The sequence below is a fragment of the Talaromyces atroroseus genome (assembly GCF_001907595.1).
Source record: "Talaromyces atroroseus strain IBT 11181 chromosome Unknown scaffold_0, whole genome shotgun sequence".
NCBI classification, from domain to species: domain Eukaryota; kingdom Fungi; phylum Ascomycota; class Eurotiomycetes; order Eurotiales; family Trichocomaceae; genus Talaromyces; species Talaromyces atroroseus.
This window is the reverse complement of record NW_017971432.1, coordinates 842087-863908: the sequence shown is the minus strand read 5'-3', so window position 1 is coordinate 863908 and position 21822 is coordinate 842087. Positions and strand designations below refer to the sequence as shown.

The following is a 21822-nucleotide window of genomic DNA, read 5'->3' as shown; positions in this document are numbered from 1 at the left end:
CGTGATATTAGCCTTCTGGCGGCGCCATCATTCACATGTCTCAGTGCAAAGATCTCATCCCAAACTTCGTATCGCGCTGAAAATGGAGGATGGAAATCAAAGTCTGGCACCCCAATATAGGGGCGGAGATGCTAAGTGCACAAATACCGGTGGGCTCGCGAGTTGGGTAGAAATCGCAGAGAAAAGGAGGCATCTGTTGTAACACATCCTCCTGTAGGTTCCCATTGCTCTTTCTTAGAGCACTTGATCGCAATGGGGACTGCATGGCGCAGGTTGAGGTTGGACATTCTATCTAGCCAATCCATGAATCAATCAGTCAGTCTTAGAAGACTTCGGGTGTTTGATGGAGATTATGCACGTGACGGCTATGTCGAAAATGGCAAGAACTCAGGGGATCAATCAGGAATCAGGTCTTTTCGCTACTTTACAATAATGATGATGACGATGATGATAATACATATATACACTTATTTCCCAACACCCTCAAGAGCATTTCTAGCCCGAGCAATAACCATTCTCGCCCGCGTTTCAGCACTTTCCTCCTGTCGTCGCACAGGACCATCTCGAATCAAGGTCCGCAAAAGCTCTTCCGTCTCGACCAGTGCCGTGCGTCCATTTTCACGAACCTCTGCTTCCCATGATGAGCGCGCGTTTTCCCATTTGACTTGCTGTCGACGCATAGAATAGATCAATCCAACAGCCGCGATGGTGCACGCCTCGTACAGGCCAGTCGATGCAGAGGCGTATAATAGCCCCGAAAGAGCCGATGTTAATCCGGTTGTTGAGGCGCTGAAAAGCACTAGACCTTGTGATAGCGCTTGCAAAGAGGGGATTGTTGTGCTGAGCATTTGAAGGCGGCTAGTAGCAATTTGCAATGGCCAGGGATGGGGTTCTCCTTCTTCTGGCTTTGTTTGCGACAAGTCTTCGGCATCGGGAACGCTGTCTAACAGGCCCGTCTGCTTAACTCGTCCTGCTGTCCAGATCATTTCCTTCTCGGCACGTGGGAGGTATCTAGTCTGCAATATCTCCGCCATAACTGATCCCACATCGTCGACACGCCAAAAGAGCTTCCACCATGATAGTGCTTTCCATCTCCGGCTCGCAAACCCTTCATCTAGGGCATTGCGAAGCTCGGTATGAGCTCGCTCAGCCCACGTTGAAACTGATTGATCAAGACTCTGACGAGTCTCGGCAGAGGCACTGGTCAATTCCTGCTCTTTGAGGCGAGCGGTCTCTTCAGTAATGACCTCTGCCTCGGCTGTGTCCAAAAGTGACCGGACAAGTATCTGCAAGTCCGAACCCAGCCCCTTTTTTTCTGCAGGTGTTATATTATTAGACAGCCAATCTGCAATCGACTGGGCCCCGCTAGCAGTCCAGCCACGTTCATACTCCGAAGCAAAATGGACAGACTCGCGAAACTTAGCCAGGGCTTCTTCGGCTTTATTTGCATCTACAAATGTCACCGTGTTGGTATTGTTACTAGTGCTCTTCGCCCCGTTAACAGTTAGCTCTATGACGCCATGTATCAATTGCTCAGACGAATTCAAATTGACGGCGCGGCCAAGCAGGCTAGAATAAGCCAACAGCCCATCTGTACCCGTACCGCAAATAATGCTTCTATGCACCGGATATCTGATAAGCTCGTGGTGTTGTCCCCCACCGCTTTCCGACGTTGAAACGGTGATCGTAGGCACAAAGAAGGCTTCATCGGTGACGGGAACGGTGGCTGGCTCTGCTCCAGCTCCAAGGGTACTGACGAAAATTTCAATGCCTCCTCTCTTCAAGACGGGAGACGAAATGGATATAGTAGGGCATAAACTGCTTTCGACGATGCCGGAATCTTGTCCGTATCTATCAAGTATTAATTCCATTAGTTCAACGTCTATACCCTTCCTCCGTATGGCAAAATGGAAACACACCGTATGAGGAGTCCATTCGACTCCTCAATCCCGTAGGATTCTATCAGGTCCTCCCAAGCTTGTTTTTCTGTCAATGGATCTGCTAAGAGCAGTCTAACCAGGCGACGTGTAGCGCGAACATCATTTATGCCAAGTACTAAATACAGTCCCATTAGTCAGGATATTTGGAAATCGACACCCACACGCAAACGAAACAAGGTGCAGACTCACTAGCAACACGAATAACTGGATCCTCCGACTCCAATCCGCGCTGCGCAAGCTGCAATCGACTCAAACTGACATGATCCGCCGCAACTTCTTGTAACTCTGTAAGAGCCTTATGCAAGTCCCTCAGATGCGGCGGAACAATGTTCTTCTTGTTGTCGTTGTTGGTATCACCAACACCGCCAACTATACTATTATTCAGCGAGATTGAGGAACTCAAATAGCGGCGTATAATCGTCGTCGTACATAGACCGTCATTGCTGTATCTAGCGCTAGGAGCGATATTATAATTGGCTCGAAAATTACCGTTGCGCGTCCGATAATTCGTTGTTGATGTTGATGTTGATGCCGTCGCTGCTGTCGAAAGCGTCCGTCTTCGGCACGTCGAACATGAAGGGTACGCGATTATCCCTGCGGCGCCGCTTTTGTCTGCAAGAGGCACCAAGCTCCTGCGAACTGCAGCGCGGAGTTTTGTAGGCATGATGATGGGTGGTCGCGTTGACCTTGGGAGGAAAGACAGTCCGTCTGAGTCTGGAGACAGGGTTTCAACTTTCCAGGAAGAGTGAGAGTGGGTAAACACGGAGTTTTCGCGGCCGTTCCGCGATTTGGCGAATGTATCTGGCCGAATATACGTCCTCGCAACTTCAAATTATTATGTATCTATGTGATATCTCATGCCTACTAAATAAATACTGAAGTGAACTATTTTCACTTGTATATTTCATATATTTCATCAAAACTCGTAAATCACGTCACGGACGCCTCGGCCTCTCAATACAAACATATAACAGATCAATCCCACCACATCAACTGAAACACGAAGTGACAAAACTACAAAACTACAAAACAAAAAAAAGGCCTATTTAGGAATCAAACAGTGAGAGGAGTAAAGAAGAAAAAAAAGACCCTGTGCCCTTCATGTCATTGCTCATTCCGTGGTTTATGTACACATCCCCATGTCAATAATTTAACATGTGACATTTGTGAAGAAAGAAAGAAATATAGAAAAGAGAGGCTGGTATAGGATATTAATGTCATGGGTGGATTCTTTTAGTTATCGTGACATGTCCATTAAGAGGATTCGGGGTTGGGAGCTTCTCGATTGGGGGCCTCTCTCCGGCGTCTGTTGCCAGACCTGTATAATTATACATTAGCAATTGTTTCCCTTAGACTTGAACAGTTTGGAGATGAATACTCACATGCTAATACGCCTAGCGACGGTGGCTAGGCTAGGATCGTTATCGGCCTCGTGTTTAGCCCTCTCCAGTGCAGCCTTTCGATCCTCCTCACTCTTACGGACAACCTCCTCTTGTGATGGAGGAAGTCGCTCGTTCTGCAGATCGACCTTGCGCGCATCTTCAAAATTGTGAATTGCTTGCTTGATGCCTTCAGCACCCAACATGAGGGTTCCGGCCGGTAAACGACCGCCAGATGCAGTCTTGAGCTCAGTGACTCGCTCGGATTCCTCACGCAACACCTGGAAAACTCGGGACAGACGACCAATGGCCAAGATTTTGTTCTTGATTGCACGTCTCTTGAAGTCCGTCTGCTCGTCTCTTTCTTTCTCAGTGGCAGATGGGGGAGAGGGTAAGGTAGGGGAGACGGACGAGGGCGTCTCGTCTTCAAGCTCTTCTTTGGAGCAGGTGTTCAGGATGGCAATCAGCATATCTGTGATTTTCTCTCCCACGAAAGGTAGCGACCAGGTGAAGACATCCATGAAATTAGGGAGCCAGTAAGGGTGAGGCGTGCAGTTAAATTGACGGATATTCATCACATTATTCTCATACTTGAGAACAGCAGCCTTGTTGTTATAGACATCAAGGTAGTTGGGCGCGCTGAAGATCGTCATCACACTTGGGAAACCGGTCGTACGGGTCTTTCGGTACATTCGATAACCGGCATCTTGAGCTTCATGCGCCCGGATAATCGATAGCAGATTATTCTTCTCTAGGAAAGCGCAGGCAGCGGGATATGAGAAGAAATAGGAACATCCTCGCACGTGATTGTGCATGAAATAATCTCCTGTCTTCTCCTGTCCGAACTCTTCCAGCGGATCGGCCCAAAGAATGTCGCACATCAATCCGTGCGTCGGCGGCTCCCTGAATCGATCGATAGCTTTGATATCCTCAAGGGTGTGCAACTCTGGACTCAACCCTCCATGAATACAGAGGAACTGCTTGTTCATCACTGCAGCGAGGGGTAGAGCGCAAAAGGACTCCATGCATGCATCGTAGACGCGCTCGGAATACTTGTGTTTGCACTCGAGTTTAAAGGTGAAGTAGTCGGTCAGATGGCGACATTCATGATTTCCTCGTAGCAGCCAAAGAGAGTTTGGATACCAGATTTTGAGCGACCACAGGTATAGTACGCACTAGATCGTTGTTAATTTCCAATGCAGTGCAGGCAAAAGAATGAGTCGCGACTACCAACCTCGATACTAAAATAGCCTCTGTCGACATAATCCCCCAAAAATAAATACCTGGTTTCGGCGGGATCCCCGCCAACCTCGAACAATTTCATCAAGTCGTAATATTGGCCATGCACATCGCCGCACACTGTGATAGGAGCGTCCATCTCAAGAAGGTTAGGCTCCGAACGAAGCAATTCGGTACCTTTGCTGATAATCCATAACGCCTGTTCCTCAGTAAGTCTGCCTTCGCGATAGAAGTGCTGCTTTAAAAAAGGCAAGTTTGGCTTTTCTGGGTCTTCTGGTGACCAGAAACTCTCGTCGGTCGGAACTGTGAGCGCGGGCGCCTGCACCTCTGGACGATGTCAGCTCACCAGACCATGAATTAATTGAGAAAAATATATAACTATAAATCACCGTCGTAATAGAAAAAGCAAAATAAAACAGACGAATACACGAATAAACGAAAGAGCGGTATATACCTTTGCAAACTCGTTCCAATGTTGACACTTGGGTGCCATCTTCCATCCGATGCAAGGTGAAGTCAATCTCGGGGACGGGCTTTTTGTGCGTCACCGCATGCTCAAGCTGCCGATCCATTGCGAAAGGGTCAACCAAGTCGAATTCTCAAATATGAAAATTTTTAGAGGGTGTGTAAAGAAGATGGCGCCCTTGAAAAGGTGAGGAACGGGGGGAGCGGTAGAGAAAGAGGGAGAGAGAAGATATGAGAGCGCGCGTGTGGCGGGGTTTGTCGAGGCTTTCGAGCCGCGCGCACAGAGACTCAGAGTCAGCGTCTGCCGATCGATTGCACGCAACTTCCTTTCCGGCCCTATGAAGACGAATGCTGGATGTCCCGTGACACGCTCGGTGCTTTAGTAATGGAGCAGATAAAAGTGGTTTAAGAGAGAACTCGAAGGAGGAAGAGGAGGAGGATTAGTCAGGCTGAGAAGAGAACTGCCGGTCTCGCGCGACGCGAGACTTGGGGAAGGACACCGGGAGGCAAGGCGACAAGGCTGAGCCAATTGAGGAAGAAGGGCAAAAGGGCCTGGCTGGGACTGGCTCGATGCAGTGGGCTGTTGAGTTGAGAAATGTGGTTTTGATCAAGCCTCAAGGAGACGGGGAGCGGCATGGATTAGCTGGGTCTTGGGGGCCTTGGGAATCAGGCTGCGGGCTGTCACCTGCCGCCATCCTTGGCACTCGAGACTCCAGACTCAACTCACTCGCCAGGTAAACAACACACAATCTCCTCTTCAGCGTGGCCATTATGTACGACTCAAACTGTAGGTTTTGCTAGTCTCTAACAAAATAGTCTTTCTCTGATTGACATCTTCAAAGGTCCTCACCCGTTGCTGGCCCAAGTGTCCCTGACGGTATCCCCGTTTATCTCGCTCCCCACGGCAGTGACCTTGCCTTACACCTACAAGTCAATCGCTTCGACGCTTCCCCCGTCCGTCATCACTGCGCCCGGAGATTCTGATGCCAAAGCACGCTATGTTGTTTCGTCTACCGGTGGTCATGCTGCTCATCCCGACGAGATCCTAGCGTCTTGCCAGTCCCTTGAAGCGCATTTACACAAGACAGTAGCAGCTGCGGAGAAGACTATCAAGGACTGGGAAGAGTCCGTCAAACAACGAGAGTTGGCCGAGAAGAGAAGAGTGGCGCCTGGATGGCTAGATCGAGAGGAAAAGCTCCTTCAACCTGCACTTATGCATGCTCCGTCCTCGACCCCTGCGAATCCTAATGCCGATGGTGCTTCTCAGAGTATCTTGGATTCCAGGTCACAGGAGCAGGAGTCGCAACCACAGCCTACCATCGCACCTCGCGATGAGGGTGAGGAACTAGATCGAGCTTTTGGCGGTCTACAAATGAAATGAGCATAAAAAATCTGCTTCCCCGCTAACGCTGCAACAGGGATGATGCATATTGTATCCCTGACCCGCTTCGAATATCTGGCCTTTATTCTACGGTCATATTGGCTTGACTCGACATTTGCAAGGGACATATGGTTAAATCATCTCTAAGATCCTTTGAAGGAATGTGCGGGTTTTCAATCATATTCTGCCTTCCTGCTTCAGGCCCGTGTACAAGGCCCAGGCGGCAAGCGTCTTGCCATCTCGCAGACCTTCTTTCCATAAATCATCCAGTGGCACGATCTTCAGCGTGATCTTTTCTCGCTCGTGTCTAATCCCCGTCAACCGGCCCTGCATGGCTTGAATATCCTGCCTTGGCATTCGCTTCTGGCAAAGGAATACAGGAATGAACTCATCACTTCCACCGGGAGATGGATAGACTGCTTTTTGAAGGAAGTCCTCAGTGCCTGAAGAAGATTTCTCATGTCTGCTTTCCACAAATGTGGATGCGAGTGAGGTCAAATCGATGAGCTCTTCCTGGGGTATTAATAGACCGGTTTCTTCATGGATCTCCTTTGCCGCTCCGCCTGCAAACGTGCCGCTATCATCCAGCATGCCAGCGGGAATCTCGGCGAATTTTAAAGAACCTGCAGGAATGCGCGGCTGTACTGTCATTATTGCGTATTTGTCTTCTTCGGAAGTCGCTGGTACATCGTCTGGTTGCAGGATGAGCTATAAAGTAATCAGTTGGGTAAACCGGTAGATAGATAGGCAGGCAGGACATGAAATCTCACAAGCATGGCAACACTTCCCCCTCTAAGAAATATACTTCCCGGCAAACTCTCGCCGGAATCATTCGAAACAACCGCCTTCATCTTCAGAAACCCCAGGCGCCCACCACCGAAATGATCCACGGCCTGAATATCAATCTGTCGCAGGACATAAGGCGATTTATGGAATTCGTGTGTAGACGCTTTTTGGTGCGCAAGCGATTTCTGGAGCGATGAGAGCCAAGTTTTGAACGCGGGGAAGGATAGAAGTTGGGATTGGGAGATACTTTGGCCATCTTTATTGTTCGAGGGACAGGTGACGGGTATTTGTTGTTCGCGTTCTGCCTGGTTGAAGGGGATTGTGAATGTGGACGATGTCATTTTCCTTATGTGCTGTGCTAGGTTTGGTGCTGTGATGTGTCTTAATCTGGGCACGAAGGCCATGGATGGTTTGTCTTCCTTCGGTATTTGGGTGAGTGAGCGAGTTATCCTTTGTAGATAGAGTTGATGTCATGCATGCGGTTTGGTTAGGGAAGGTGTGGAGACGGCGCTGCCGCCCTGGCCTGTCTTCTTCCTCCATTTAAGTACCTAGGTACGTATTCTTATGTACAATGCTCAATAGTGTGGAAATCACAGCCTAAACCTCTTCGCCAACTCAATACCCTCAGCCAACGTGCCAACGCGCGCATCAATCGCATACCCCTGTTCGTCGAGTTTCTTGGTTTCCTCGAAAAGCGTCGCCAGCGGGACGGTGAAGCATTCGATGAACTCGTTCTCTTCGAGCTCTGGCTGCGGATTCTGGTTCGCTGCCAGACTCATGTCGACGCGTATGTGCACCATGTTTAGGTTTGTGTTGCAGAAGCCGGGATCTATATAGACACAAGAATAATCCAAATTGTTAGGCGCGAGGTTGGTAACTTGAAGGAAAATTGCATGGAGGGAAGTAATGTACCGTTGTACATGATCGCACTCGTTTTCTCTGCCACCCCGACGTAGCCCGTTTCTTCCTTGAGTTCGCGCACGGCGCATTGCTCGGGTGTCTCGCCCTCATCGACGAGACCGGCGGGAACTTCGATTGAGATCTTGTCAATTGGCGGGCGGTATTGTTTCTGTAGCAGGACTTCGGGACCGTGGGATGTCTCGAGAATAGCGACTATGCCGACGGCATCGATGAGGCTGTTTTGGGGCCGTGTCTATCATACACTCAGGAGTCAACCCTCTTTAATGAAAAGCTTGACTGGAAATTTCGTTGGCGGAGATTTACCTGTCGCTCGGCGGTTTCCCACACTCGTTCTACACCCAATGGATCTGTATAGGTGATTTTGCCTAGTTTTATCCATTTGGCTTCTGCGTTGTCCTGTGCTCCGTTGAGGGGATTAGACATGATTTCCTGGCCGGCAATGGTATTAGGATTGATTCGGTGAGACACACCAGTGGACCCGCTGCAAGGATTTTGGACGCTTGAGCTGAGCGAGTAGTCATATTGCACATCAAATGTCAAGCGTCTAAATGCGACGAGAGCTGGAGTTGCTAATACAACGGGCAGATGGATTGCGTGTTCGGTGTAGAGCTGAGCGAGGGACCAATTGATGTCATTTCAATGTGGGGTTAGCCCTTATCTCACCCGATAAGGATTGTCCTACAGAATATCAACGATGTCGTAGCGGAAGGGGAATGCATATAATGATAATGATAATTAGTTCTGTATTATACAGGCCTCGTCGGTTGTAATAAGCTTCCCAACTATATGACTCAGTGGGAGTTTCATTTTTGACTTTCACAGGCAGTCAGTATCATCGGGCATGTCTATCACATGTTTCAAGATTTCAACAGGACATCTACGCAGAAAGAAAGAATGCGGCAGAGTGTCTTCCGGTGCGCGATTCCGCATGCTCCACAGCACTCTATACTTGCTCCGTACATGCGTGGCTACAACCCGACGGCGTTGTCGTCGTGCATTTCTAGTGCGATGCAAGCACATTTTGGTGGATCCAATCATGATGGACGCATACGACCGCATTCCATGCAATCAGCTACAACTACGTGTGGTCGAGGAGGAGAACTGCGTCCCTTCAGAGTAGTGCTCTATTTCTGCAAACTATCGCTAATTAACAGAAACTATGTCTATAATCTGTGAAGAGGAAAAAAGAAGATAGACAAATGGGCAGGCTAACAGCCCAGAAATTTAAAAACCAGACCCATGCGCCAAATCAGTCTCTGCGCTTATTTCGCCGGCAAAACATACAGTACATGATAATGCATTCCATAAAACCTCGTGATGCTTGTTAGATAGAAGGGAGCTCAGCTCGTAAAAAAAGAAAGTGGGAAGAAAAAAAAAGACACCAAACAGTGTCATCAGGCGCTTGGAAAGAATTGTGGAAAACACCCCCCCTCCAGAGGTTTTCGAGGAGAATTAGAAAATTAGTCGTAAAGAAAGGAAGATTCAGAAGTGAAAATCAGGGCGACATTGTCTAAAGATTAGCGACACTGGTCTCTGTAGGCTCGCCCTCGATCTGCTTGAGGCAAGTGTCGAATTCGGCCCAATCCTTCATCACGACCTGAGCACCCAGTTCGGTCAACTTGGCTGCCATCTCACCACGCTTGTCATCGCCGTGATAGCTTCCGACGTAGGCAATGACTGGGATCCCAGCACGAATAGCGCTAAGAGCACCAGAGCGGCTGTCTTCGATGGCAACAGACTCTTCGGGCTTCTTGCCCAGCACCTCCAAGGCGTGAAGATAGATGGCCGGGTCAGGCTTGGAGGTCGGTTGGGGCAGGGAGGTAGCAGCGCTGAAAACGTGGTCTGGCTTGAAGTACTTGTCCTGGTTCACCTTCTTGATTGAGGCGCGGACACGACGAAGAGCAGAGGACGACACAACAGCCATGTCGTATTTGCCCTGGCGCTGGAGTCTTTCCAACTCCTCGTTAGCACCAATGCAAGGCACCGCCTTCGCCTCCAATTTGGCAATGACTTGGTTTTCCTCTTCCTTGACGTAGTGCTCAATCTCTTCCTTGGGCATGTCAAAGCCATACTTGGCCTGCAAAGAGACCATCATACCACGGAAGTTCTGGCCGACAAAGTCTTTGATGAGCTCTTCCCCGGTGTAGCGGTCAGTGATGTCGCGCTTGGCCAGGATCTCATTGGCAATGTCCGCGCAGGCCTCGAAGGCCAGTTCCTCGGACATCACGAGGGTGTTGTCGCAGTCAAACAACAGCTGGGTGATCTGCGAGAGTGGAGTGTTAGTCGTGGGTCTTGGGTTGAATGCGGGGATGTCTCCTACCTTGGCCATGTTTGCAGAATTGAGCTGTGATGTGATGATGCTTTTCAGAGATGAGATGATGGAGGGTGGTAGACAGCTAAGGAAGTGACGAATGAAGGGCGCTGGAGTGAAGGGCGGAAAGCGAGTGAAGCAAAAGGAAGGCGGGAAGAAAGCGTGTTTAAGTACGACAGGAAGGAGCCTCGATGAGGAAGGAAAGGAAACAAGCTCAGACAATGACGGCCATCAGCAGCATTGCATCAGACGCTGCGCCAGCCAATCAGCGGCGGGCATGGGGGGGATTGGCGGGGCGGGTGCCTAGCTGAATCCAATCAGCGTGCATGAGTGTGACGTCGCCCACTCGGAGCAGAGACACTGCCCTAAGGCCCGCGCTAGCCCCGAACAGGCAGGCTAGTGTAAGCAGCATCGGGGGCATCCGGGGGAAGGCACGACTCATCTGCCACCGTCACTGCCAACTGACGGCCACCCGTGATGGCACTGCAGCACCGCCAAGCGGAGAGTACGACATGGAAACAACAGAGAGCATTTGCAGGAGCCAATTGCATGCCCCAGACGCAGACAGTTAATTCACTCATGTGCGCTGCCTCCCAATTGCACTAGACCCTCGCCTCTGTGCAATACGCCTGTCCCCACTGCTATCTTGTTCGCCCGGTCAGCCCGTTTGGGTATTCGGTTTGGAGTCATGATTACCCAAAAAAACCACCTGGTTACATGTCCGTGCTTGACGGAGTCGATTTCGACACCAGCACTTTGCCACAAGGGTTTCCTTCCCTAGTACTGAACTGAGCATGCGCTTGAACGTTTACTCGAGACGAACATGGACATTGAAAATATCTCAAGGCAGACTAATCCCAGCTTATCCTTCTGCCGTCGGTGTAGTTAGATGACGTACGTCTACGATGGATGTTCGTGAATAAGAATTGCTAGTGAAGGCCTTAGGCAGCGCAGCCACTATGCCGTTTCCGTCCTAGCCTGGTATCCCGCAATTCTACTCCGTTCTACAAATCGCGAGAAAAAGAGAATTCTTCCGGCGCAAAGACCGGGCAGATACGTGAGACGGGCGACTTGATTGGGCGGCAATTTCAGGAACAAATCCTCTCATTCTGTGGCCAATCCGGTCCTGATCAAGCCCTTTTCAAATCGGCTAAAGGCTGTCAGTCAACCGGCGCAATGAACTCCGTCTCACTATCAGACATCGAGTTCCCCTCAGCAGCAGTCTCGGTATCACAATTGCTGTCGTCCTTACGACGTTCCGCGCTCTCTGTCACAAATCGTCTACACTCTATCGAAGCAGACGCCCGCTTCGTGCGAGACGTCGCCGATCACTACCAGCTACCCCTCATTGCCAACGAGCGCTGTGGCAGTTGGTATATCGATCCAGAGCAGAAGGCCGGGAGTGCGTACTTTAAGAGCACGGATGGCCATACGGGCATCTGGAATTTTAGTTTCCGCAGGCTTAATTTGCAAATTCTCGCGATTGCTCGCAAACATGGCGGGTAAGCTTTCTCTGTTATTACTTGATATCTTGCGCATTCAGCTTGCATATATTTCTCAGCGATGTTGCTATTGTAGGATGCACGAGTGTTCCCGGAACAAGGCATTAATATGATTGTTATACAGGTGTATTATTGTAGATTCTACACGCCGGGGTAAATGTATGTCTTAAGTATTGCTCTATCCAGTCTTTACGCGACCTTTGGCCCGGGGTTGACTGCACCTGTTACACGTGAAAACTCATTCATTGGCCGTTATTGACACGTGTGGCAGTGATGCCCGATGCTTTGTCGAAGACAGTGCCCATATGGTGTGCGGTGATAAATCGCGCACTATTTCCAACACAGTCGGCATACCACCCTGTTCAGTTTCCTCCTAATTTCTTGGGTGCCTCGGAAGAAGCCCAGATCGAAAATAGAATTGACAGCTTTGTCAAAACCTTCAAGGTAGGTTCTTTTGTGCTTGGGTCGAGAATTAAACCTTGTTACTGACCTGTTACGACAGGAACTGAAACTTGATATGGACCAGCTAAGGAATGATCTAGGCCAGCCCATTCGTATTGCCTGGGCTAACCAGACATACTTCCATCCTACCACACTTGTCAAAGGTCACGGCTACAATTTGTTCGTGCTTTGCTCGGCCTCTAGGAGAGTGCGGGGCGCCGAAGCCTCTGAAGGTGGCTATATACAAGGTGCGGGCGATGACAGTGAGGGATGGTCTCATGGCTTAACCGCTCCGGTATTCTGGGCAAACAAGGATGCTCTTTTCGCTACCGACGAGAGCGATTTACCGGATGTCATCAGTGAATTGATGACGAAACACGCTGGTTCTAATAGCAGTGCTGGCGCTGACCAACGACAGGCAAGTGGTTTCTTAATTCGCCCATCGTTAAATCTTTATATCTGCCAATCTCGACCCAATACAAAACCACCCGGTGAGTATGATTTCGTGATTGCTTGTAACGACAAACCAGAACTATCGACCCCGAAAAGGTTGAATCTTGGCTGTGGTTCCCACAAGATTGGCAGTCGGGATCTGCGAACCTCTTTGGAGAAAGTCAAGGCTTCTGCGGAGAAGCATCTTCTACCCAATCCTTCGCAATCGCTACTGGTTACTTGTGAAACGGGAAAGGATCTTTCTGTTGGAGTACTCCTGACTATCATTTGCTTGTTCTATGATGACAGTGGTATGGATTGCTTTTTTTTCTATATGCACCCATACCCGGTTTGCAGGCTAATAAAAATCTATCTACAGGCAAATTGGTCGGTGCACAACCAGATGTTTACATGGACAAACAATTCATTCGTCAACGCCTGGCGTGGATTGTAACGTCAAAACCGGATGCTAATCCTTCACGCGCGACACTTCAATCAGTCAATTCATTTCTCTTGCAGAGACCAGACTGAGTCTCAAGCAATTGTCTCGAATATCCTAGTAGGATGGAAAACTTGATCATGGTAACCAAAAGTGTGAAGAAAGTGAATCATTGTCAAGTGTGGGTGTTTTCTTGAGGGCGTGATACTTCATGCTAATCACAGTATTTCCCCCCTCGTCTAATCCTCGTCCACCGATTCGACTATAGCTCCAGCAGCACCTTGATCTAGATAATCCAAAACACCCATGTCGTCTTGACTAATTTCGAAGTCATACACGTCGGCATTACTAGCAATCCGTTCGGGATTCGAGCTCTTTGGCAAAGGTACCCAGTTCTTCTGTAAACTGTATCGAATCAAGACTTGGGAAACACTCTTTCCATATTTCCTGGCTAGTGCCACCAGAGTAGGGTCATTGTCCTTGTTGTTGCGAACAAGTGGACAATAGGCCTCAATGACAATTCCGTGGTTGTTGCAGTACCGGACAGTTTGACGCTGCTGGCACCATGGATGGAGCTGTAGAAGTCTGCAGTCAGCATATACCTCACTTACCCTCAACACTTTGAAGTGCGAATAAAAAAATATGGAGAGGTAAAAAAAAAAAAAAAAGTACAAACCTCAATCTGATTAACATGAGGCGGCCAAACTTTGGCATAAGCCTTCATCTCCTCGATATGCGCAACACCGTAATTGCTCACGCCAATACTCCTCGTGCGACCCTCTTCAAGCAACCTTTCCAAAGCCTGCCACAATTCCTTCCTCCCCGCCGGTCCAGATCGAGAGCTATGAATCAAGAAAAGATCAACATATCCATCCGTTCCGACAATCTTATCCACACTATCCACGATTTTATTATACGTTGCCTGCGGCGAGCCAGCGGGCGTCATTATCTTGGTCGTTACAAAGACCTGATCCCGGGGGAGACTCGTTTGTCGCAATGCCTCGCCTACTTCTTTTTCATTTCCGTAGAACTGTGCTGTGTCGATATGCCGGTAACCGACTTGTAGTGCTGCAAGAGTCGCTTGAGTGCATTGAGAGCCATGGATGCGATAGACGCCCAGTCCGAGATGAGGGATGCGCACGTCGGTTTGAGGGAGGGGGAGTGTATCTGTCAAGGCGAGTTTGGCCGACATTATTAACGGTATAACTGCAAAGTTAGTGCTTGCGTGGCAAGTGAGAGAAGTGTGCGTTAAGAGTACGGTGATTTAGGGAGTGAAGTCAAGATGTGACGTCCAATTCTCCTTTTTTTTTTTCTTAAATACTTGTGGATGACCCCACCTCTCCCAATTGACGGCATTCCAGAGTAGATGATATCATCGCCTGTCTTGTAAGGATTCTCAGATATTGTCGCATAGCTGTTTATTCCCTTCATTTCAACCAATCTAACAGTCTGATCTAGGATGTGCTTCAACAGGTCTTAGAGCAATTGCCATGTTATTTGGTTCAGGATGATGTTGTGAAGCTGCGATTGCACAGCATATATGTAGAGCAAGAGGAGGGCATTATTGTTGCAACAGCCAGTCCATGATATCTAGTGGATATATGCATAATACATAACGCATAACTATATGTCTATGGCATTGCCAACTCATTAACACGTGACGACATGTGCCTGAGGCTTTGTTGACAATGCAAAAGTGCATCTAATCCATTTCGGGCAAAAAGGGTGCATTGCGCCTGCCGTGCGGAGACCCGACCGAGACAGGGAAGGGGGGAGCCCAAGCTTCTTTCCAACAACAAACTCCCCTAAAATTAAAGCAAATCCGATTATCGCCAACGATCGACTTTGAATACTATTAATAAACAACCCTTGCTTTCTGAAGATCGTGTATATCCTCTTTCAAACCATACGATCGATCAACGCGTACTCACTCGCTCAGTCAATCATCGACCCAAGTTAAAATCAACCAATCAATTCCGTGTCTGGTACCAACACCAGAAACACTGAGGGGAAAACAACAAACCCAGCGTCACATTTTTGTGTCTGCTTTTTCTGCCCGTCCTTGCAGTGTTGTCAGTTTTCAATTCCTTTCGTTTTTTTATCTCTTCTTTTACGAAGCATTCTATTTTCCTTTTTTTTTTTTTTTTTCCTTTGGAACGTTCTACCGCCACTGTTATTGCTCACTGAACCCCCGCGCCGCTCCTTTAACCATGTTGATGGTCGAAAAGCAGTGGATTGTTGTGCAGCAAAAGACGTTCACAAAATGGTATGGTGTCATGGTCTGGCAGAAGAAAGGGGAATAAAGAGATCGCCGTCTAACTTTTCTGATACTACAGGCTTAATAATAAGTTGAAGGTCAGAAATATAAACATCGCCGATCTCACACATGACCTGTCTGATGGAGTAAGTGATAACGCTACGGCTATGTCTCGACTGGTATTTTTTTTTCTCATTGCTTTTCTTTCGTTAGGTCATCCTCATCCATTTACTTGAAATCCTCGGAGATGAATCCCTCGGCCGATATGCATCCAAACCCAAGCTACGAGTGCAAAAGTTCGAAAATGTCAACAAAGGGCTGGACTTTATCAAAGGGCGCGGGATACAAATGACCAACATTGGTGCAGAAGATGTTGTTGATGGCAATCAAAAGATTATTTTAGGTCTGATATGGACTCTTATTTCGAAGTTCACCATCAGCGACATTAGTTCCGAGGGCATGTCTGCCAAGGAAGGTTTGCTATTATGGTGTCAACGAAAGACTGCGTGCTACCCCGAAGTCGAGGTCCGAGATTTTTCTACGAGTTGGAATGACGGCCTGGCCTTCTGCGCTTTATTGGATATTCACCGCCCTGATCTGATTGATTTCGACTCCCTAGATAAGAACGATCACCGCGGTAATATGCAATTGGCCTTTGAGATTGCGGCCAATGAGATCGGCATCCCAGACTTGCTTGACGTTGAAGATGTCTGCGATGTGCCTAAACCGGACGAACGGTCACTGATGACCTACATTGCTTATTGGTTCCATGCCTTTTCGCAGTTGGAGAAGGTGGAAAACGCCGGACGACGGGTCGAGAAATTTGTGAGTAACATGCAAGGTGCCTGGGAGATGCAGACTTCCTACGAGAGGAGGATGAGGGAACTCTTGGCTCAGATCGCGAAGCAACGAGCTGAATGGCAGGATGCGTCTTTTGAAGGTACTTATGCCGATGCAAAAGAGCAGCTCGCCAATTTCTCGCACTATAAAAGAAACCAGAAACGAAAATGGGTGGCAGAAAAGTCCGATCTTGCGGCTTTGCTAGGTAATATAAAAACAAAGCTAAGCACATATCGTCTACGACCATACGAACCTCCTGCAGAACTCAGACTGGACAAATGCGATGAAGACTGGGAGTTATTAATGAAAGAAGAACATGAGCGCAGTCAGAATATAAATGAGGCTATCAGAGATATCAAAAATAAATTGCGCCGCTCTTTTGCCGATAAAGCGAATGATTTTGCGCTTACACTAAAGACTTTGACTCTCGCCATCTCGGGTCTCGAAGGTGACGTCGATGATCAGCTCGCCCACGTTCAACGTCTAAACGACAATCTTCCGCCTCTTGACGCATTTTTGGAGACCATTGCAGATCTAGAAGAGCAGTGTATCGAAGCCAACATTGACGAGAACGATTATACCACTTATACGCTTGATGAACTGTCATATGAGTTGGGATTGGTCAAGTCAAGCGTGGCCAAGAAACTTGCATTTTTAGAAAACCAAATGGTAGCACGCAATATGACCAACCTTACCCCTATTCAGTTGGAAGAGTTTGAGTCTGTGTTCCGACATTTCGACCGCGATGGCTCAAATACTCTGCACGAGATTGAGTTCTCGGCCGCATTAGCCAGTCTAGGTCTTGTCTACGATGAAGAAGAGATGCATGAAGTGTTCCTGGAGACTTGCGGGCGAAACTCTTCGGTCAGCTTTGAACAGTTCATCCGGTTTATGGTCAGTGTAACCGAGGACCAGAACACTGCGGAGCAGGTATTCCAGAGCTTCCGTGAAGTGGCTGATGGCAAGGTAAGTTTTGAGTCAAAAGTCACTCAACATAAGAAAATTACTGTTCGTAACTAACATGAATCGGCAGCCGTACGTCACAGAGCTGGATCTCCGACATTCTCTGATCCCTGACGAACTCATCGAGAACCTTCTTGACTCGATGCCAAAGCACGAGGGACCTGATCTTTTGGAAGACAGGAATATGCCCAAATATGACTATATTACTTTTATGGAAAGGATGATGGACAGTGAAGGGGCTACGGAGAATAATAACCAAAAGCAACATCCAATTAACGGGGGCCATTGAAGAAGAATGGCCCCTTTATCGTCAAGCATTTCTGGCCGTTTGGGATGTGTTTTCGCAACACAATGGGGTGTTTTAAGAATGGGCTCCATTATCTTTTATTATGCATGCTGGACAGGCATTTGTTTTTTTTTTGTTTTTTTTTCGTTTTCTTTGTCTTGGTTTTTCTCAGGCTGTTGTCTTACCTTTGTCTTGAGGAAGCATACCCCGTACTTAGTAGTTACCATACAGACAGCCTTATGGAGGATGACTGCAGTTGTATATTTACACAAATACCAAACTACACTATTAAACCGATTATCCGAGTGTCTTATCTAATGAAATATTGTTCCCGTAAATTCTTTGCCTACGTATTGCCATTGATGCATTTCCATTGTTCTACATATTCGTATCACGTGATTTCGCCGCCGCTGTTCTTGCCGTCTGCTGTCATCAAGCCTGTCTTAAGTTAGTTAACTAACAACTTCAACTTAAATCAGCTCAATTCAATCTCATCCAACTCAACTCAATTTGAATCCTGCAACGATATCCATACTACCGCATACCACCACTATGGATCGCAGTTTGGACGAAATCATCTCTGCGCGGCCTGTACGATTGATTGATTCCTTAGGATGAGTTTCTGTACAATTGATTTAAAATTGCTAATATTTGCCTTCAGCAGAAACAGAGTCGTCGGGGACGAGGCAGTCGGAACACAAGCAATGCTCCTCCACGCGATGGTGTGAAAAAGGTGGGTTCCGACAAGTTTGCCTTTGATTTTGCTGCTCAGAATTTGTTATGCTAATTGCAGTTGTGTATAGGTCTTCCTCCTTACTCCTCTTGCTCCTCAATTCTTTTCCTCCTCTTCATCCTCTTTCGCCTCGACCAGGAAGTGAATAAGAAAGAAAAAAAGAACCTCGAAATTGTATCCGACGGCCTGACCGTTTGGTCGTGCAATGGCCGGCATGCAACTGACTGGAAAATTTACCGAGATGAACACAAAAAATAAAACATGGATGGTCGAAGATAAAGAAAAAAACAAACAAACAAACAAAAACTACTACAAAATTGCATACCCTCAGCTGACCTTTGTCCTCCTCTTTCAAACTTACAGTCATATCGCGACCGTGTTGATCTGGATCGGTGAGTGGACTCGGAGCATTCTGGCTCTTTTGAATTTGGTGCTGATGTTTTGTGTTGTCTGTTTGAAGTGATTGGGTTCATGATCGTTTTGATGATGACAATGGAGACTGTGTGTTGCACTTCCCCCCATGTTATGAAGTCCATACTTATGTCTGCTTACTACCAGCCCGCTCTCACCGACGTGATAACCGAGTCAGAAGAGACCGTGCTTCGCCGGATAGTGAGCAACCGTGAGTTTCTACCGATTTAATGGGTGATGTATTGGAACAATATGCTAATATAACGATTCAGAGCTCGATTGCGCATCGACAATCTCCACTATGACTTGACCGAAGAAGACCTCGAGGTAAAACATATCATTTTTCATACATGCCTGGTAAGAGAAGACTTGAAACTAATGCTAGCTATGACATAGGGTCTGTTTAGTGGAATCGGACCAGTTTCACGAGTACGTATCGACTATGACCGTGCTGGCCGCTCGGAAGGAGTTGCCACTGTTACATATCAGTACCTGGAAGACGCCAAACAGGCTATTCGGGAGTTTGACGGCGCCAATGCCAAAGGCCAACCAATTCGGTTGACTCTCTTGCGGGGAGGAGCTAAAGCAGAGAAACCAAAGAGTCTTTTTGAACGGATCGAGCGGCCCCACGACAGGGCTGAGCGCAGCCTTAGCCCGGACGACGAGGGAGCCAATAATGCAGGTGGACGACGTCGTCGAGGCGGGCGTGGACGAGGAGGAGCCGGGCGTCGCAGCGATGTCTCCAAACCTGCCCCAGAGCACATTGACCGGTACGTGCCAGGTCAAGACTCGTCAAATCGCCGAAACACAGGTCGTCGACCGGGTGAGCGTCGAGATGAGAAACGCAAAGACGGAGGAGGAGGAGGTCGCCAAAATGGTGCCCGACCCCGAAAAACGCAGGAGGAGCTCGACCAGGAAATGGATGATTATTGGGGAACTTCTGCCGCTACCGCTGGCGCTGGCGCTGAGACGGTCGTCACTGCACCGGCGACTACTACCACGAATGAGCCAGCTGCAGCTGGTGACGATGACATTGACATGATTGAATGAGACTGATAGTTTGTTCCCTATCTTTCTGCTTATCTACCTTTTGTTTGAACGTCAGCATTCGTCATTATGTACCGTACGTATCTCGCATAGACTGGAAGCTTGAGGTATATTTCACTACCACCATATTCTCCAATTTCTTTACTATCTTTTTGTCATATTTACTTCCTAGATGTCTCGGTACATATAATTGGACTATTTATTCAATTTCCGATATGTCATGTCATGTTTTATTTATTCCACTCATTCAAAAGATGGTAAAAAAAAAAAGTCTCATATTGTTGAACTCTTTGAATTTTAAAGACATAGGGACGATGAGAATATTCACCGCCACAAACCATACGGCTCACGACATGCTTTCCATAGCTTAATAGTCCCATCTTCACTTCCTGTTCCGTACAGTTTTCCATCTGGAGAGTAGCTAACAGACCAGATGGGGCCGTGATGGCCTTTTTGGACTTCTGTTATTCGTTAGCATTGTGTTGCTGAAGTTGAGAAAGATAAAGGGGAAACATACCTAGCTCTTCATCCGTATGTAAATCATATACCCGCGCCCATGTATCTTCACCAGCACCACCAGTCACAAAACGACCCGATTCATTATTGACTGCCACACTAGCAACCTCATACTTGAAATCGACTTTCTTCAACAGCCTTCCCGGCATCGCGCCATCAAACAAATAGACACTTTTCCCCGCCGCAACGCTCAAAATGCCCGCTTCATTGGGTCGGGTGGCGAGCATATTCAATTCGCAACTACCAATCGTCCCCTCGACGTTATACTCGACTACGGGGTGGCGGGAGCGCAGGTCCCACCAGCGAATTTTGCGATCTTCTGCGGCTGTCGTGAGGATGTTGTAATCTATGTTCCAGACTATGGATTTAATGGTGCCGCCGTGCACGCCAGGTCCGATTTCGTAGCTTGCTACGGATGATGATGACGGATCTGCTGTGTTTTCAGCGGTGGCAGATGATGATAGTTCGTTAGTATTACTGCTGCCACCGCGCGAGAGGTCGAATATCCGTAGCTTCTTCTCCATACCCCCCGTCGCCAGCACTTGCGGGTTGGTCTGGACGGGGAACGCAACTGCTCGGACTATGTGGGAATGCTGCAGGGTATGCAGGCATTCGCCGGTGTGTGTATCCCACACCTTCCTAGCAAGAAGAGAGTTAGGATGGCAGCCAACGAAGATTATTTACATGCTCAAGAAACCTACGCGGAGAAATCTGCCGCAGCTGTAGCAGCTATATTTGCATCTGCAGACAGCCGGGCCTGCCAGACGGCTCCCTTGTGGCCTAGGAATGTCCCGATCCTAGTATCTATGTCAGCATGCAGATTTTCTTAGACTCTATGGGTAAAGAGGTACTCACCAGTCACCAGTGATACCATCACGAAGCATGGGGTTGTTATCTAAGCGAGCAGTGAGTCAGCCGAATTGAAGCTTAGAGTCGACGTGTAAGCTAACCTTTGCACGCGGAAATAAGATAGTATTGATCATCTTCCACCATAGATGAAAAGCTGATATGTGGAACTGGGCGAGAGTGTCCATGACAAGTCAGCGGGACAACTTTTGGGAAATCTAGATGGTGTCAGTTTCGATCAGTTTCGAATATATACACATATATTTATAAGCTATATAGCGGTGGAGGTGGTAGTAGCATCCCGAGTGCTGACTATGTAGACTTACCCGTAGCCATATTGAATACGTAACTGACGATGTTCCAGGCGGTTCAAGACGGATGAAAGAAAAATCTTCGTAAGAAAGGGGGGTGGGAAATGAAATAAAGATTCCTCAAGAAATTCGTCACGTCGTTAAAACCTCTCTTCGACTGTAAGCAGATTTGAAGTCGGCAAGAAAGAAAAAAAAAAAAAAAAAAAATGACCGCCGTCACCAAGAATGAATAAGCAATCATAAACACCTCAGGCAATGCCGCGGAGGGCACAGTGCGGAAGGATTTTTCCGACATGGAACAGGAACAGAAACAGGAGATATGGTGATATCACTCCGGACGAGACAAAAGACTTGAGGACGGTCGGCAAAAAAAAAA

At 48.0% G+C, this 21822-nt stretch overlaps 10 protein-coding genes across 10 annotated transcripts; 4 read left to right on the top strand and 6 right to left on the bottom strand.

Moving 5' to 3' along the window:
* Positions 1-467: 467 nt before the first annotated feature.
* Positions 468-2604, bottom strand: UA08_00299 (hypothetical protein; the record flags this gene model as incomplete). The annotated part of the gene is made up of 4 exons (XM_020260089.1): positions 468-1851; positions 1920-2055; positions 2130-2309; positions 2370-2604. The coding sequence occupies 4 exons, from the start codon at positions 2602-2604 to the stop codon at positions 468-470; spliced, it is 1935 nt and encodes a 644-aa protein (XP_020124601.1).
* Positions 2605-3194: 590 nt separating this feature from the next.
* Positions 3195-5130, bottom strand: UA08_00298 (Serine/threonine-protein phosphatase 2B catalytic subunit; the record flags this gene model as incomplete). The annotated part of the gene is made up of 4 exons (XM_020260088.1): positions 3195-3258; positions 3323-4494; positions 4554-4885; positions 5013-5130. 4 exons carry the CDS (start codon positions 5128-5130, stop codon positions 3195-3197), a joined length of 1686 nt encoding a protein of 561 aa, XP_020124600.1.
* A 664-nt stretch (positions 5131-5794) lies between these two features.
* UA08_00297 (hypothetical protein) lies at positions 5795-6404 on the top strand (the record flags this gene model as incomplete). The annotated part of the gene is made up of 2 exons (XM_020260087.1): positions 5795-5810; positions 5866-6404. 2 exons carry the CDS (start codon positions 5795-5797, stop codon positions 6402-6404), a joined length of 555 nt encoding a protein of 184 aa, XP_020124599.1.
* A 177-nt stretch (positions 6405-6581) lies between these two features.
* UA08_00296 (hypothetical protein) lies at positions 6582-8534 on the bottom strand (the record flags this gene model as incomplete). The annotated part of the gene is made up of 5 exons (XM_020260086.1): positions 6582-7112; positions 7175-7640; positions 7851-8019; positions 8103-8343; positions 8415-8534. 5 exons carry the CDS (start codon positions 8532-8534, stop codon positions 6582-6584), a joined length of 1527 nt encoding a protein of 508 aa, XP_020124598.1.
* A 1087-nt stretch (positions 8535-9621) lies between these two features.
* UA08_00295 (hypothetical protein) lies at positions 9622-10440 on the bottom strand (the record flags this gene model as incomplete). Its single annotated transcript, XM_020260085.1, has 1 exon — positions 9622-10440. One exon carries the CDS (start codon positions 10438-10440, stop codon positions 9622-9624), a length of 819 nt encoding a protein of 272 aa, XP_020124597.1.
* A 1158-nt stretch (positions 10441-11598) lies between these two features.
* Positions 11599-13328, top strand: UA08_00294 (hypothetical protein; the record flags this gene model as incomplete). Its single annotated transcript, XM_020260084.1, has 6 exons — positions 11599-11924; positions 12049-12083; positions 12196-12368; positions 12427-12856; positions 12896-13108; positions 13177-13328. 6 exons carry the CDS (start codon positions 11599-11601, stop codon positions 13326-13328), a joined length of 1329 nt encoding a protein of 442 aa, XP_020124596.1.
* A 147-nt stretch (positions 13329-13475) lies between these two features.
* On the bottom strand, positions 13476-14428 carry UA08_00293 (hypothetical protein; the record flags this gene model as incomplete). Its single annotated transcript, XM_020260083.1, has 2 exons — positions 13476-13811; positions 13913-14428. 2 exons carry the CDS (start codon positions 14426-14428, stop codon positions 13476-13478), a joined length of 852 nt encoding a protein of 283 aa, XP_020124595.1.
* A 1018-nt stretch (positions 14429-15446) lies between these two features.
* On the top strand, positions 15447-17585 carry UA08_00292 (Alpha-actinin-like protein 1; the record flags this gene model as incomplete). Its single annotated transcript, XM_020260082.1, has 4 exons — positions 15447-15502; positions 15573-15639; positions 15707-17299; positions 17367-17585. The coding sequence occupies 4 exons, from the start codon at positions 15447-15449 to the stop codon at positions 17583-17585; spliced, it is 1935 nt and encodes a 644-aa protein (XP_020124594.1).
* Positions 17586-18134: 549 nt separating this feature from the next.
* On the top strand, positions 18135-19776 carry UA08_00291 (hypothetical protein; the record flags this gene model as incomplete). Its single annotated transcript, XM_020260081.1, has 7 exons — positions 18135-18173; positions 18244-18315; positions 18679-18707; positions 18776-18816; positions 18874-18937; positions 18999-19053; positions 19123-19776. The coding sequence occupies 7 exons, from the start codon at positions 18135-18137 to the stop codon at positions 19774-19776; spliced, it is 954 nt and encodes a 317-aa protein (XP_020124593.1).
* A 321-nt stretch (positions 19777-20097) lies between these two features.
* UA08_00290 (hypothetical protein) lies at positions 20098-21471 on the bottom strand (the record flags this gene model as incomplete). Its single annotated transcript, XM_020260080.1, has 6 exons — positions 20098-20234; positions 20291-20928; positions 20991-21086; positions 21145-21184; positions 21240-21353; positions 21462-21471. The coding sequence occupies 6 exons, from the start codon at positions 21469-21471 to the stop codon at positions 20098-20100; spliced, it is 1035 nt and encodes a 344-aa protein (XP_020124592.1).
* Positions 21472-21822: the final 351 nt, after the last annotated feature.